This window comes from Heliangelus exortis, chromosome 2 (genome assembly GCF_036169615.1).
Source record: "Heliangelus exortis chromosome 2, bHelExo1.hap1, whole genome shotgun sequence".
Lineage (NCBI taxonomy): Eukaryota > Metazoa > Chordata > Aves > Apodiformes > Trochilidae > Heliangelus > Heliangelus exortis.
Genome location: NC_092423.1, coordinates 130,968,417 through 130,984,350, shown reverse-complemented (window position 1 = coordinate 130,984,350; position 15,934 = coordinate 130,968,417). Strand labels below are relative to the sequence as shown.

General features: G+C 51.4%; 1 protein-coding gene across 3 annotated transcripts; it reads left to right on the top strand.

Annotated features, from left to right (window-relative positions):
• The first annotated feature begins 5,381 nt into the window (after window positions 1-5,381).
• KLF10 (KLF transcription factor 10) lies at window positions 5,382-11,332 on the top strand. Of its 3 annotated transcripts, none has more exons than XM_071738091.1 (4): window positions 5,382-5,527; window positions 7,593-7,841; window positions 7,990-8,902; window positions 9,784-11,332. In XM_071738091.1, exons 2-4 carry the CDS (start codon window positions 7,611-7,613, stop codon window positions 10,041-10,043), a joined length of 1,404 nt encoding a protein of 467 aa, XP_071594192.1. In that variant the 5' UTR covers window positions 5,382-5,527; window positions 7,593-7,610; the 3' UTR covers window positions 10,044-11,332. The 3 variants fall into 3 exon arrangements, with proteins under 3 accessions (XP_071594192.1, XP_071594194.1, XP_071594193.1); XM_071738093.1 differs by lacking the exon at window positions 5,382-5,527 and adding an exon at window positions 5,579-5,756; XM_071738092.1 differs by lacking the exon at window positions 5,382-5,527 and adding an exon at window positions 5,780-5,800.
• Window positions 11,333-15,934: the final 4,602 nt, after the last annotated feature.

Sequence of the window (15,934 nt, the reverse complement as noted above, 5' to 3'; positions counted from 1 at the left end):
GGCACGAAACCACATCCCTCACTTCTCTGGGAAACTGAATGGAAAATACATGCAAACTGGCAGTGATCTTTCAGCTGCTACCCGTGACTGCCAGAGACAATCAGTTTCACTGAAAACTGTTCTCTTCCCAGAAAGAAGTTTCTCTTAGCTGTCCCTAGCCTTCATTAGGGGTGTTTGAGGGCTTTTTTCTCCTCACCAGGCTGTCTGCTATGGCAGCAGTGCAAACATCAGCACTGCTGATGGTCTCTGAAGCCTTCCATGGAACAGCACTGAGCAGGTATGGCAGGAGTGCAACTGTGGTGACTCAGGAATAGCCACAAATGCTCTGAAGAAAAAGGGCCGCGAGCAATAATGTGTAAAATGCACATACACAGAAACCAGGGTTAGTACTGAGTAGGGCTGAAGAGAAGCAGCGAGCTGCCAGCCAAACAGAATTTGCTTTGGCTGGCAATCAGATTCATAAAGCAAACTAAAATGGATAAGCTTAAGTGTGATTTAAAAATTAATTCTAGTTTTCACCTGGTGTTCTTAATAAGCATTTGAAGAACCAAGGCAAAGAAGGTTTTTCCTGAGGCTGGGATGTGTGAGGACAACAGTGTATGAAGAGAAAGAGAAAAAATCTTAGAGGAGACAAAAAAAGGAGACAAGCTGTCTTGTTGCCAATTATCTGCTCCACCTCCCCCGTTTATCTGATACAGAAAACTCTGCAACTGCTGCCTGTAGCAGCAGAGACTCTTTTCCAATTATTAATAAATGAACACAAACAGCAGAAGGCATGCCAGGGAAAAGAGAAAGGCCCCACACTGAACAACCCTCTTGGGCCCTCAACTAGCTGCCTGCTGCCTCCAGTTCTCCTTCTACTCCCTCCCCATTCTTGGTTTGCTCCCTTCCTTCCCTCTCTCCTTCCATCCATCCTTCCGTCATTTCTCTCATGTTCCCCAGCTGCTGCTCTGCCATTTCAGAGCTGCCTTTCCCTGGCCACCCCCTCAGCCTCAGCTGCTTTCAGACACCCACCGCATCGCTCTGCAGATGAAAATGAGCTGTCAGATTTTCCAGCCGCTGAAGCAGAGATTATTTTTGGGAGAGGTGGTTTTGAGAGTCCTGCCCTGCAGTTCACAGGCAGAGCACAAGGCAGGCTGTGACTGCCCAAGGGGAGAAAAGGAGGGAGGGTACAGCAGTCCAACACACAGGCACAGCTCCTGGCTGTGCACTCAGAAGGGACAGAAAAGCTGTGGGGAGACACAAAGCTCCCCTGGGGTATAGGAGTCAAGGAGATGTTAAGTGATGGTGATACAGATATCGATAAATGTATTTTATTTATTTTACTCGGGGAGGGGAGGAAGGGGTATGTTGATAGTTGGACACGGTGATCCTAGAGGTCTTTTCCAACTGTGACAATTCTGTGATTCTGTGAATTTTCCCCACTTCTGAGGGCTGCTCTTTCCCAAGCCAAGGCCAGCTGCTAGCAATGCTGCTATAGGACAGGGCACTCAGGTCGAGCCTGTCCTGTGGGGGACAGGCACAGCAAAGGTCCTCTCCACTCTCTCACCCCTGGTTGCATCTGTATCATCCCCCAGGCCACCAGACAGTCTCTTACAGAACTTATTCTCCCTGCCAAGTGCCACAGTCAGCACTGAGGCCTCACATGAAGAGATAAACTAAAGACCCTGAAGAGAGAAAATATAATAGGAATTTGGCCTAAGAGCCCAGCCCTGGCCATTCTGTGCACTTTGACTGCAGCTGGTCAGCATATAACGTGAAACCCGTGGGGCCAGAAGGTTCCATGGCACCGGGATGGTGGCAGCAGAAGACAAGAACTGATGTGGGGGGACCAAACCCCAGGGGTGAGAGGAGACACTAATGCGGGAGGAGGAAGAATGAGTGGGAGGTTTTTCACAGGAAGAGAGAAACAGAATGATGGAGAAACGCAGGTGCAGAGGGTTGCTCTGGAAATTGAAGTTTAAATGAGCTGGTTAAAGGAAGCAAAGAAAGATGGGAGCTGAGGGAGGCAAGGCTGAGAGTGCCAAGGGATGGAGATAGAGCGGCTGGAAGTGTTGGCAGGGGAGGAACAGAGAGGGAGGATCCAGAAATGGATGAGGAGGCAGCAGGGTAAGATTGGCTGTAGGTGGTGCAGAGCAGGCCCTGGCAGGAATGGCCCCTGGGGAGAGGTGTTCCCAGGTGACAGCAGCGTGCATGTCACAGGGAGGAAGGTGTGCTACCGAGTATTAAAGAGCAGGGTGTGTGCTAAGAGCACGAGATGGGCAACTGGGAAAGGGGAGCTGTGAGGGCTGGTGGGGAATTACTGCTGGCAGGGATGCTACGGGGAGCAGGGGCATCCCTGGGGGACCCACACCCTCAATAGCAAGAGCCAAATGGTCTGACTGGGAAGCCAAGGTTAGTATGGGCTTGGAGGTCAAGCAAAGGCAGGAGGAAAGAAAAGTCAGAGGCAGAAAACAAAACAGAACAGGCCACCTGGAGCAGGAGCTGATACTACAAATCGGCCCTTCATTATTTTCTCATATAACTCCACACAGTGGAGTCCAGCAGTACCTGTTGGTGCTGGGTCACATCCTACTTCATGGTGCATAAACTGAGAGAAGTATGACCCAGACTCCAAAGCATCTGCAATAGCCTCGCTCAGCATCCCCCAAAAGCTACCCTTATGACAAATCTAAGGCACATGATCCAGCTTAAATATTGCTATACCAACCTCTTCATGTTTCCATTTTATGTGAAAATAATTGTGTTTTCTCCAAAGAGCAATTCTAGAAATTTTCTTCTAGAGAATTACTAGAGAGTCACCTGACCTTCCACAAGTAGTTCAGTACACACCTTCAACATCTTGCCAGAGCAAGCAAACTAAAAATGGTAACTGTAGTTCAAGTTGGCAACTGGAATTTTAATACTGATGTTCTCACTATATCAGTTAAACCTCTGTGGATGTGCATATTTTTACAGGATGAAAGAAGTGACAATCTGTCTCACGTTCTGCTGAAGTACAGGTAGAAGTTCTTAGTTTTGTGAGTGAAGTTATCACATAGGGTTAAGCTGCAATGCCTGTGCAACTTTTAAAGATTTAATTTTAGGGGCAAGAATATGCATCCAAAGATCTTTCAAAATGTTTTAAATAAACACAATTATAATCACACACACACCAAAAAAAGTAACAGAACCTGCCATAACAGAAAACACAGAATTTCACCAAGAACTACTGTGTATTAGTCTCAGAATCTTTATTTAAAAATGGAGTGGATGCAGGCATATGCCCCTAAAAGCCAAAGTCTTTCCCCAGCTGTGCCTTGCATGATGGCAGCACCTTATGGCAAAGAACAGCATGTTCTGGGATTAGAGCAACCATTTCATCGACATTTTTTCCTGTTGGTTTCAGCAGGAAATACAGAGTAAACAATTTCTCCTGTTAAGACACCCAGCAGCATGGGATCCAGTGGGGTAATTTGTAAACAACTGCTTGCTACTACTGGTGAAAAGGACTTGGGTCATCCTGAAGTGAACTCTCATTTGGGAAATCTCTCTAGATAAGGAAATCAGTTTCACTGCAGGGGAAGCAGGGATCTGGTAAAATCTGGCCAGAAGGCAGACAGCTACTGAGGTTACCTAACAGAAAAAGAAGGAGACTGTCAAGTGGTACATTTTTTCAGACATGGAAGCTGTAGGAATGAAGAAGGAATGAGGAAGGAGGGATCCCACTAAAAGTCTGGTGCAGGGGGGCACAGCATCCCACCAGACACACACGCTGGTACCAGTGTGAAGCTGAATAACAGAAATTCCAGCTGTACAATGGAAACCAGAGGAAATGCTGGAATTGAAGGAATACAAAAACATTTGTGTCTTCCTGAGAATAAAAGTGCCACTCCTCTGTCAATACACAAGATTTTTTTACTAATTAAGAGTGGTTTTAAATTTATGTTTTACTCTGTGAGCATGTTTTGGAATTGTTATATCCTCATTCTTCCATCAGGCAGAAGAAACTATTCGTTTGCTTTTCTTGCAGCAGTTTTTTTGCCTTTAGTCATAACTGAACATTCTGGGAAGTTTCCAGGCCAGTTACAGGAGGACATAACCTGCTTGTCAGATGCGTTCTGTCAATTTGGATCTGCCGACAGGGGGATGAAGAATTAAACGTAAGAGAATGCTGGACCTGACACCCCTGAAAGGAGAAAGACACCTCTTAAAAGGAGGGGGGTGGGGAAGTAGAAGAAATGCTCTGAGCAAACGAGGCTAGGCTGCCTAGGAAAAGGAGGAGGGGAAATCTCTCAAGTGAAGCTGTGTAAACAAGAGAAATGGAGCTGAGCCACAGTGAAGCATCATCAGCAGTGTCCCTAGAGCAGAGCCGAGCTCTGGCACAGGCAGGACTCGGCAGCCGTAGCCTGGCTCGAGGTCCTGCACCTCAGGTGCTGCGACACAGACACCTTTCCTGCTTTTACTAAAACTTCCTGACGTGAATAAGAATCCGTCATTACTTCTGCATGGAGCAGCACACCCCGAACGTATCTCGCCCTGCTGGAGTGCCGCAGACTGCAGTGTAACGCGATCAGCTGTGACCCAGCTCACTGGCAGCTGCCGGGAAGCCGGGCGGGGGAGCCCCGGGGCTGCGGGCAGCGGGGCCGCCTCAGGCAGGATGGTTCACGGCCGGACACCACCGAGCCGCCACGCTCTCCGGTTTACGAAGCCGCCCTGCCTGCAGGCCCCGCTGGGCTGGGGTTCCCCTCGGAGCTCCCGGACGCGACAGAGCTCGAGAGCAGACCGGGGCCCTGCCCACCCTTCCCGGGACACCCCAGGCGGCTGCGGCTGCAAACCTGGGGACACCCCGACGCGCGGCAGCGGCCAACCCCCCCCCCAGCCCCCTTCCCCGCCCAGAGGCGGCTGCGTGCACCCGGCAGTGCCGCCAGGACATATCCCCGCCGCCCAGCTACCGGGGAGGGGTCGGGGAGGGGTGTGGGTGTGTGCGTGAGCCCACGGAGCCTGGAGCTGCCGGGCCGCTCCCCGCTTCACCCCAGGGCTGGGGCCGCGCCGGGAAGGTCGCCCCCGCCTCTCCTTCCCCCCCGGCAGCGCGTGACCTCATGCGCGAGGAAGCGCCGGTCCGCCCCCGCCGCTCCCACCCGGTGGCGGGGGATGTGGGGGGGGAGGAGCGGGGTGCGGGGGGGGGGGGGGGGGGGGGGGGGGGGGAAAGAGGGGGGGGGAAGGAGGCGGGGGCGGCACTGACTCAGCCGGCGGCGGGGACTCACCGCGCGCCGCGCACACGCCGCGCTGACACACTGGCCACGCCGCGGGGCAGCCGCCGATCACGCGCGGGTGCCAGCCGCTCATTGGCCGCCGCCTCACACACCTTTGTCGGCGATTGGTGGGAGGAGGCCGGGAGCTCCGCCCACCCCCCCCTCCGCGCGCGGGGCCAGGGGAGCCGCCACCTGAATGGGGAGCGGCGAACAAAAAGAGGAAAATAACGGCAGCGGGCGGAGAGCGGCGGCGGCGAGCGCTCCGGGCACCTCGGCTCCCGCCAGCGGCTGCGGTGAGTGACCGGCACTGCCCGGAGGGCCCCGCGACAGGGAGGGGGGCAACCGGGGCACCCCCGGGTTGGGGGCACCTCAGGGTGTCCCGAGATGGGAGGGAGTCCCCGGGAATAGCGCGACAGGGGGACCCCGAGGGGACGCGCAGAGACGGCTGACGGTGCGGGAGAGAGGAGGGACCGCAGACAGCGCCACGGGCGCGGGGATCGGGCTGAGGCGGCGGCTGTTGGGGTGAGCCGCGCCGGAGGGACCGGAGCTGCTGGGTGGTCTGAGGAGTGAGAAGAAACGGGGGAAGCCCCACGGAGAGAGCCTGTGGAGCGGGCGGGCGAGGAAAGCCCCGGGAGGCGGGGAGGGAGAGGAGTTGCCGGGAACCTGTTGGCACCGCCAGGCTGGCGACGTGCAGCCCCGGTGCCTGCATGTCCGGGCGTGCCCAGCGCGGGGCAGCGGTGACGGCAGGAGCTCCGCGGCTGCATGTGCCAGGCAACGGCGAGAGGGAGGAGGGAGCGGCGGGGATGCCGGCGCGGCGGGGTCAGGCGGGGACCTGGAAGGGTGGGCGGTGCGGGGGCTGGGAAGTGGGGGAGAGCCAGCCTCCAACCCGCTCCCCGCGGGGTCGCCGCTTCGCTTCCCCCACGGCAGAAGGCGCCGGGTGTGGCGGCGCTGACCCTCGCCCGGCCCCCGCCCGCTGCGAGGCGAGGGCGAGCCGGCTTCTCCGGCCGGGCGTTCCCCCGCCCGCGTGGCCCCGGGAGGCGGCGCGGCGCGGCCCTGCCCGGGCTGTGGGAGCTCCGTCCCTCCCTTCCTGCCGGCTGCCTGAGGGCGGGGGCGGCAGCGCACAGAACTGGGTGAAAGGTCGGCGCGCGGCAGCACCCGGGCGGCCGAGCAGGCGCTGATCACGCTTTGTTCACATGCCCCCGCCCCCGGCCGCGCCTCGATCGGCCTCGGCCAATGGGCGCGGCGCGGCACGGCACGAGGAGCCAATAGGAGGAGGGCGGGGGCGGCGGCGGCGGCGCGGGCGGCGGGGAGAGCCGGGGGTGAGGGGAAGGGGGGCGCTGAGGTGAGGGTGGCAGCGACAAAGCGGCGGGGAGCGGGGCCGGCGCCTGTGCCCCTCCCACTCAGTCCCCGTCCCCATCCACATCTCCGTCTCCGTCTCCATCCCCGTCCCGATCCTCGTCTCCATCCCAGTGCCGATTCCCGCTCCGCCCCTCCTGGCGGCCCTGCGGAGGCTGCTGGTGACAGCCGGGCTGGGGCTGCCCCACCGCCCCGCGGGGGTGCGGTTCTCTTTGAAAACATGCGTCTCGGCCGTGTCTCCCAGCCTGGAGAAGTGGCTTCCCGAAGGGAGGCTTTTCCACCCACGTCGTCTCATCTGGGGGGGCGGGGATGTGGTTCGTCAGCGCCGGCGGGCAGCATCCCCCAGAATCGTATAGCTTTTTTTAAGGGATAATCCTGACAAATGAAGTCTAGGAGGCTTTCTTGCGTGGGTTGGTTCCGAGAGGTGACTGTTCAGATGTTTATATTTCAGTTCTCCAAGTTGGTGACTTTTCTCTCATAGGTGCCTGTGTGAGAAAGACCTTTTGATGGTTTTCTGGAGCATAGCTAATACTCTTTGAAGAAAATATGCTTCAGTCCCAATACGGTCCTTTCTCACATGTCAAAACAAGCACAATACTAAGGGCTGTGTTTAAAGGAAGAATGGAAAGAGGGTGTGATGGGGGAGGAAGTTTTGGATATTTTTGGGTGAGGTTTTTTGTTAAGCATTCAGGCACAGCACTTGCAATATGGAATAACTTAAATTGTTGCTTAAGATTTGCTGGAAGTTCTTTTGTCTCCAGCAAATAAATAATCTTTACCAGATGGCCAGATTTCCCCAACAACAACTTCCTTGAAACCTTATATAAAAAAGAAAGAGGGCAGGAAAATTCAGGCAAACCCCCCAAATGACCAAGTACTTGTAACTGACATGGGTTGCTTCGTTTGGTTTTTATAATGCCTTCTTCTAACCAACTGCGAGCTATTCCAACTTAGTACCTGGTTTCAAATTTTCTTTTTTTCTTTTTTTTTTTTTTTTCATAGCTGAAACAAGCGTAAGAAATGGAGATGATGACTGAGAAACAGAGAGATACTAGGTATTTCTGGAACAATACTCCTCAAAAAAGTGATTACGAGGCTGTAGAGGCCCTGATTTCTATGAGTTGCAACTGGAAATCAGACTTAAAAAAACATGCAGAAATGAGACCTATAACTCCAGCATCTGATTTGTCAGAAGAGAGCGATGAGGCTTTGCTTCCTGGAGCAGCAGACTTCAGTGCGATACCAGCATTTGTAAGTCACTGAATTTGTACACGTGTGTGCTTGTTTTTAACCATTAATGTGGTGATAAATGCCCCCATGTATCACCCCCATGCATACCCCCATGTGGTGATACACTGGTGACATGCCCCCTGCTTACTGTGTCTCTCTCCCCACACAGTGCCTGACACCCCCCTACAGCCCTTCTGACTTTGAGATGTCACAGGTGGTCCATCCTGGGGTCCATTCCGGGGCACCCATGCCCACCCCAGCACTCAGCAGGTCGCCAGCCGAGGCTGCCAAGCCTCCTCTGGCCGCACTTCAGAGAGAGCCAGAGAAGCCTCCAGCCACGGGGCCTCCGAAAGCTCAAGCAACGAGTGTGATCCGCCACACGGCTGATGCTCAGCTTTGCAATCGGAAAACCTGCCCGGTGAGAGCAGCCAGCGTGCTGAAATTCCAGGACAGCGTCTCAAGGGAAACAAACAGTAAACAAAATGCCGAGGCAGAGCAGTCAGGGTGTCCCGCCGTGGCGCCGGGCAGAGCCAGTGATGAGAGCAATGAACTGCTGGTGGCAGAAGGAAAATCCACAGAACCAGCTGTCGGTCTGGTGCCCTTGACAAAGCCCTCAATCAGCAGGCATCAGCTTCTCCCCGAGTCGCCGCAGCAGTCGGTGGGGGTGGCACCACCATGCCCTGCCCAAGGCAGTGGAGCCCCCCCTGTGCCGGTGATTTGCCAGATGGTTCCTCTGCCTGCAAACAACAACGTGGTGACAGCCGTGGTACCCAACACCACCCCAAGCCAGCCGCCAGCTCTCTGCCAGCCTATGGTCTTCATGGGCACCCAAGTTCCCAAAGGTGCTGTTATGTTTGTTGTGCCCCAGCCAGTTGTGCAGAGCACAAAGGCTCCCATTATTAGTCCAAACGGCACGAGACTCTCTCCCATTGCCCCTGCTCCCGGCTTTGTACCTTCTACAGCAAAAACCACTCCTGTGGTTGATTCTTCAAGAATAAGAAGTCACGTTTGCAGCTACCCAGGATGTGGGAAAACGTACTTCAAGAGCTCCCATCTGAAGGCTCACGTCAGAACACACACAGGTTGGTCACTGTTGCTGGATGTTAAAATTGAATGTAGAATATTGCAGCTGTATACAGAACTTGTCCAGGTTGTAGTCATTACTGATTTGTTCATGGAACAAATTGTGGGGCAGCAATACAACACTTTTTTTGCCAGCGTGCATTGTAATGGTGCCTAACCTGACAGGAAATCGCGTGGAGGGGAAGTTGACTCAGCAGTTTGTTTCTGCTGGACTTGCTTCATGTCAGAAGGCAATTGGTAATGCTTCTTATGGGTGTGGAAGGAAGGCTTTGCCCTGTGTTAGGGTGTCCTTTTCCAGAGCTGAAGACACCTTATTAGGCTTCTCAAGAATGCCTTTGTCCAAAGTGGGTAAACTTTTAAGAGTTTGTTTTATGAGACAATGTAAGGGTCCACTCTGAACTTACTTTAGGGTAACTTCTTCATGACTCAGCTCTTACTGGGTTAGCAAAAGTCACATATAGTTCCACATAGGCTCACAGTGCACTACCAGACCTCTGTTACAGGAAACATTATTATAGGTTGCATTTCAGGGGTAGTTTGGGGCATATTAAATTGTCATAATTTGGAGCTGAGAGTTCAAATCAGATGTCTTGAGACATAAAGAGCATCTCTGATTATTTGGTTCCAGAGAATTGTTAACCCTTTGTACTACTTAGTCTACACGGTAGTGAGTCTATATTATTATATAAGTATTTTTTCACATTTCATATATTCATTTATCCATCACTATATTCGTATAGTGGATATTTATGCATATTATCAGCTCAGCTGTTGTAATAGAAACTTTTCTTAAAAAAGGTCAAATCCTGCCAGTCAAAGCAGTAGTGTTTGTCGCTCCTTTAGTACTCACGGTTATTTTTATTTTTTTTTTTCTTTTTAGGAGAAAAGCCATTTAGTTGTAGCTGGAAGGGCTGTGAGAGGAGGTTTGCACGGTCTGATGAACTGTCTCGCCACCGCAGAACACACACTGGGGAGAAGAAGTTTGCCTGCCCGATGTGCGAGCGGCGCTTCATGAGGAGCGACCACTTAACGAAGCACGCGCGTCGCCACTTGTCAGCCAAGAAGTTACCAAACTGGCAAATGGAAGTGAGCAAGTTAAACAGCATTGCCGTGCCACCGATGTCTGCCACCATGCAGTGAAAGGACTTGCTCCAGAGGTGGTGGAATTAACTGTTGTTGCTGGGGTATGCCAGCTGAAAAAAGGCTTTTGCTCCCGGTCTGTGGTTGTCCCGCGCTGGCTGCCGGTGGCGGTGCAGCAGAGAGGCGAAGGCAGCCTGTGCTTGGTCACAAAGCATGTTGCTGGGAGAACTGGTGGCTGACTGGAATAGCGGGTGTCTTTTGCACTGGTAAGGAGAGGAGAGAGAGAAAGGGAAGGTTCTAGAGCAGAGCAGCAGACATTGTGCCAGTTTTGAATTTTGCAGATTATTCATATGTACTCCAGATGAGTCACACGTGAATGTTACTGAAAGTTTGCGGCTGGTGCTTGAGACCAACTCCAGTGTTAATGTTCAGTTGTTGATCTTCAGTACAGTACAGACTAGGAAGACAGCAATGCACAGGCACAGGCTTGAAAGCCCAGAATACACCTGCACAAAATAATCTAAATCAGTTTTACTTCTGCCACCCATTTGTGATAGGAATCTTCCTCCTATCCATTTTCTGGCCCAGACATCAGTGATGATTTGGTGCCAGACTGCTGAAGGTCTTAGGCCTGTCCTCCTGCATGAGGTGTTTAACACACCCAGCTTTATACTGCTGTCTGGGGGGGCTCGGAAAGGACACTCTGTACTGCTGTCCAGGGGGGCTTGGAAGGGACACTCAGGGGCACCACGTGGGCAGCTGGAGGGTGGGAACATTTCTGAATCCTCATGAGCTTTGTAGTATTTTCCCAGGTTCTTTGGTAAGCTTTGTGATGATTAAAATTGGTTGTACCTGGGCATTGCACGATGCTTCTGCTTTTGTGTTGCTTATGGTTTCCTTTGTACCTTCTCACAGCTGTGTACCACTGTGTTTTTCATAAGTGGCTACAGTGCACTTTTAAGAGAAAAAATGTAACTGTAAACTACTCGGGTTGATTGAGGAAGAAAACCAAGAATCTTACGCTTCTCGATCATGTTATTCTTTGAAAGATGGTTTATATGGAAAATGAAATAGGTATATTATGTATTGTATTAAGCTAGAAAGTTGTGATCCGAAAAGGAAAGCAAAGCAGTAAAGACCAGCCTAGAATTTAAACTGTAGCTTTTTTGACAAATAATGCATCAACTTTCACTATTCCTATTTTATCATATTATGTTGGAGACACGCATCAGAAAGTGAACTGTTTGAAAATAGTGTATTAGATCTGCTTTTTGTGACTACTTTAAAGATTTGCACATTTCTTATGTTGTACTTTATACTTTGTTTACAATAAAACCAATTTTCTCTAATGCAGACCACCCTTTTCTTTCTCTGTAACAGAACTTATCCCTTTGCAAGGAGAATAACCTCAAAACAAAGTATAGTGTCCATCAGTGTGTGTCCCGATCAATGAAACACTGCCTCTTAAACTTTGGTATATCTTTTAAGTGCTATAAAGCCAACAGGAGTGGAATTTCAAGTCTGCACTTACTACCCTGAGTCTCTGTTTCTTTCCGCTTTTTTTCCTCCCTATTATTCGTTCCCCCTCCTTTTCTCCAAGCACCCCCTAAAAAAAAAGTGTTTCTGTGGGCTGTTAAAACAGGGTGAAAATTACTTTTCTTTCCAGGCAATGGACCCACACTGCTTTACCCCCGGGTTGAACCTAGCTCCTGTATCCATGGCCGGGCTGACCGGTGGGGTGGTGGCTGTGGTCCCCGCCACAGGGCCTCCAGTTCCCCTTCATGGTACTGCTGAGGGCCAGCTGGAGCTTGTGCCCTTCTGTCACTGTTCTCCAGGGTGGGGTCTGCCAGCACTCTCAGGGTCCTCCCTTGGGGGGGTTTGCCTCCTCGGGGCAGTGGGTGGGCAGCAGCACGGTTCCTCTGCCTCCTGTAGCCCCTGCCCACTGGTGGGAGCGGCCACTCCGTGCTGTCCCTGGGGCTGTGTCCCTCCTGCTCTGCCCTGCCCGAAGGATGCTCAGGTTTCACAACTGCGGGGCTGCTGACGCACTGCCCTGCCCGCGGGTGCTTGGGGCAGGGGCACTCCTTACCTTGCCCTGTTTGACGCAGTGCCCTGCGTAGGAAAAACCTGAGTCACTGTCCTTTCTTCTTGTTCCAGGGGTAATACAGCATCACAGCCCAGTGGAGTAGAGACTCTTCCCCAGGAGCTTGAGCCTCGCTCCGCCATCTTGCTTCAGGGTATTTTACACTTCATGGGTGTAAAATAGAAGTATTTTGAGAGCTGTGGGGCTGAAACCCTTCCAACGGCTGAAACCCTTTGTCCAAAGGAGGGCAACTGGGCTGGTGAAGGGACTCCAGCACAGATCCTATGAGGAGAGGCTGAGGGAGCTGGGGCTGTTCAGCCTGGAGAAGAGGAGGCTCCGAGGAGACCTCATCACTCTCTACAACTCCCTGAAAGGAGGGTGTAGCCAGGGGGCGGTTGGTCTCTTTTCCCAGGCAACCCTCAGCAAGACAAGAGGGCACGGTCTCAAGTTGTGCCGGGGGAGGTTTAGGTTGGACATTAGAAAGAATTTCTTTACTGAGAGGGTGATCAGCATTGGAATGGGCTGCCCCAGGAAGTGGTGGATTCTCCCTCCCTGGAGATATTTAAAAAGAGACTGGATGTGGCACTCAGTGCCATGGGCTGGTAACTGCAGTGGTAGTGGATCAAGGGTTGGACTTGATGATCTCTGAGGTCCCTTCCAACCCAGCCAATTCTATGATTCTATGATTCCATAGGGCTAGGATGCTTGGTCTCCTCTCCAGCTCTGGCACACTAAACCTTGAATCCAGTTTCATGCCGTGGCCCCACATAAGGGGGGCATAAGGAAAGTGCCACCCTCTTCTTTACCCTGCCTGGCTGTGGCTCTCCTCAGCAGTGCTTCTGGTGGGCTTTGGGCCCCCTCCAGCTCAGCAGGCAGCTGGAATGAAATCTGTCTTCCCAGGTGAGTCCTCTTGTCCTGCCATGCAGTAAAAGGTGGAGAAGGGAGTTTCTGTGTCATGGCCTTCTCACTTGCCATCTCCAGTGCCTGGGTTTTCAGAAGAGAACCTGGTGCTTTCTGTGTGGCACCCAGCTCCAGGGGTGTGCACAGGGTGTGCCCTGAGAGCACCCGCTGGCAGCATCCCTGGGGAGGCCTCTTTCTGGCACTGCTGTGAGCTAAAGTAAACATGGTTTCTCTCTCTAAATACAGAATTTAACAGTAAAAAGTGCACTTCTGACTGGTACCAGAGAAGGGCAGAGCCATAATTGTGATTTTAACTCACATAACATTTTTTAAAGCTTAGCCATGGAAGCCAACTCGAAATGAAACCAGCCATTTGGGGGTTCAGTCCAATTGTAACCTGAAAGATGTAATTGAACAGACATCTTTTGGAAATTTTTCAATGCTGACTTTATTGTGAAAATAAATGAAATGAAATTTGGTTGCATAGTAGGAAACTTGATTTTTTATTAATTTTCTACAGGTTTCTGTGAATAATTAGTGTTTCCTTACTCCTCTAGGTAAACCAAAACCACATGCTGAACCAAAATGCTCTTGGCAAACCCCCAAGTACTATTTGTATTTGGATGCCAATGCCAATGGGTGTTGGGGGAGATAGGGGACCATCTGTGGGGGCAGAGGGTGCCAGCCTGCCCTGGGGGTAGCACAGACAGAAAGGGATCAGGGCTGAAGAGGATGCACTGGAGGGCTCAGGGTCATCCCACCTCCTGGCTAAATCAGCATGGATAAGAGATGGGACTGTGGTGCCAGGGCACCCTGGGTGTGCCTTTGCCAGTGCTTGGGGGATTTTAAACTCTTCAAAGAGGATGAAGAGAAGGCTGGAAAAAGCAAGCATTTCCCCTTGTGGTTTGGAGGAGAATAATTTCCATTACAGCAGGAGTATTTGTGGAAGCCTTAGATGCTCTATGAGTGACCTAATACATCTTTTAAAAGAAGAGGGGTCCTGAGCTGGGGCAGCTTGTCTGGAGCCACAGACATGGCTGAGATGAGAACAGCCTGTCTACCCATCCTGCCTGGGGAGCTTGGCTTTCTGAGGTTTTTCCTCCCAAGCCTTGCCATCCAGCCATGCTACTTCAAGACACCCTTAACCAGCTGGTCCTGTGGCCCTGGCAGAGGGTCTGCACTGCCTCAGTGATGGGGTGGGTGCCACAATACAGACCTGGCACATGGCTGGCAGCTGAGAGGAAGGGGTTTTGCCATCAGCTGGCCTGAGGCATGCACACCGCATGCAGAGGCACCAGGTATTCCCCTGGCAGCTCCCCATTTTTACTGTAAAGATGATTCATTTGTCTGCTTTGGCAACAAACTTGGATCACCAAGGAAACACTCACAAGCTGTCAGAAAAGTTAGAGCACAAAATCAGGTCAGGAGAAATGATGAATGAATGACTATGTGCATTGTGGGCTTAAGATTCCTGCTGTTCTGACCACAGGGTTTCTGCAGGAGAAGTCTTTGCTTCTGAAGCATGTGGTCAGGGGGCGGGAGGGAGCTAATATTCAGCTAGAACAAATGTTTCTGGAGTATGTCTTACAATGTAATCGAGTGTGTCACACAGAGCTTCCATGTCTTTTTTAAGGTTATTGTGATCTGGAACACTTTCTGTTGTCACCTAAAGAAAACATGATACTTCAGCAACAAGAAAATAAGAACAGAACATGTGTTTAGCCTTCTCATCATGTTAATAGGAAGACAGGGGCTAAACATGCTTGTGTCCTTGCTGTGTTGAGGTCTAAATCAGGTAACAGTTGTATAAAATGCGTTCAATAATTCAGAGAGTTTGTTATGATATCAAAGTTTTGATGAAACTTTATACTTGCTTATGTATTCTACTCTGAATGTCAAAGTAATTGGTGAAAAAATTCTGCTGCTACCACTATTTCATCAATGCAGGAATTTTCAGTAGCTATCAAGGTATGTGCATGGCAACAACTTCCCTAAGAAACCCATGCAGCAGCCATGGGGGTGCCCATGCCCATACACCAAGAGCTGCCATGAGGCACAAGCACACCCTGCCTCAGCTAAATACTCCCCGGGGCCACTGCAAAACTCACATATCTTTGTGTACTCGAGGCATGAAGCATCTCTTCTCTGCTCAGCTTGTCTCCTGTCTGCTTCCAACACATGCAAGAGAGATTTTACATTTGTCAAATCTAATTTTTTTCTCATCTGTTTGGTTCACAATTGGGCTTTTTGATTTTAGAGGTCTTCTTCAACCCTTGTGATTCTATGAACTTCTTATTTTTTATGCCAGCTGGGCTGGATTCCCTCCTGTTGTCATCATTTAATTGTGAGGGCAGGGATCATTGCAGGTATATGTGGAGGACTGGCACCAGGTACTGACTGTGAACAGCAACTTCAGGCACTTTAAGGTTTTCTGCTTGGGAAATAGAGCTTTTAATGTTTGATTGCTCAGTAGGCAGCTGGAAAGTACAACTCCCACCTTCCCAAAATGAAAAGAGAATCGCATACAACCTGAGCAGAATTAAAGGGGTATAGAGTACATAGAGCACATCAATGGTACAAAATGCAGGGAGGCCACACCGTTAATCAAATCTTCATCAGGCAAACAATATATCAACTCCCCTGACCACCTGTCATCTGTGATGTGATGTGATATCAACAGTCATTGCACTTTCTAAATATAGTTTTGAGCTGCAGTCATGCAAGAGAGCAGAGCAGCCATTTTCAAACAATCTATGCAATCAGCTTAATGAAGACATATTTCCACATCAGCTGCAATCAGCATTCTTCGGGTAATCCCGACTAAAGGGGGAGGGAGTGCAAAGGCAGAAGCAAGAGCCACGGTTAGCCAGAGGGATTCCCCCCCTCACATCCACAGCTCAGAGTGATGCCTGAGGAATGTGTCGGGAGGCTCTGGGAGCAGCTCCCGCCCCGGGGCTGTACAGCCCGCACG

Excerpts from the sequence above, each read along its gene's own strand:
- KLF10 (XM_071738091.1), top strand. The coding sequence starts at position 7,611 with ATGGAGATGATGACTGAGAAACAGAGAGATACTAGGTATTTCTGGAAC. Across the intron at positions 7,842-7,989 it reads TCAGTGCGATACCAGCATTT|TGCCTGACACCCCCCTACAG; the intron begins GTAAGTCACTGA and ends CTCCCCACACAG. Across the intron at positions 8,903-9,783 it reads TCACGTCAGAACACACACAG|GAGAAAAGCCATTTAGTTGT; the intron begins GTTGGTCACTGT and ends TTTTCTTTTTAG.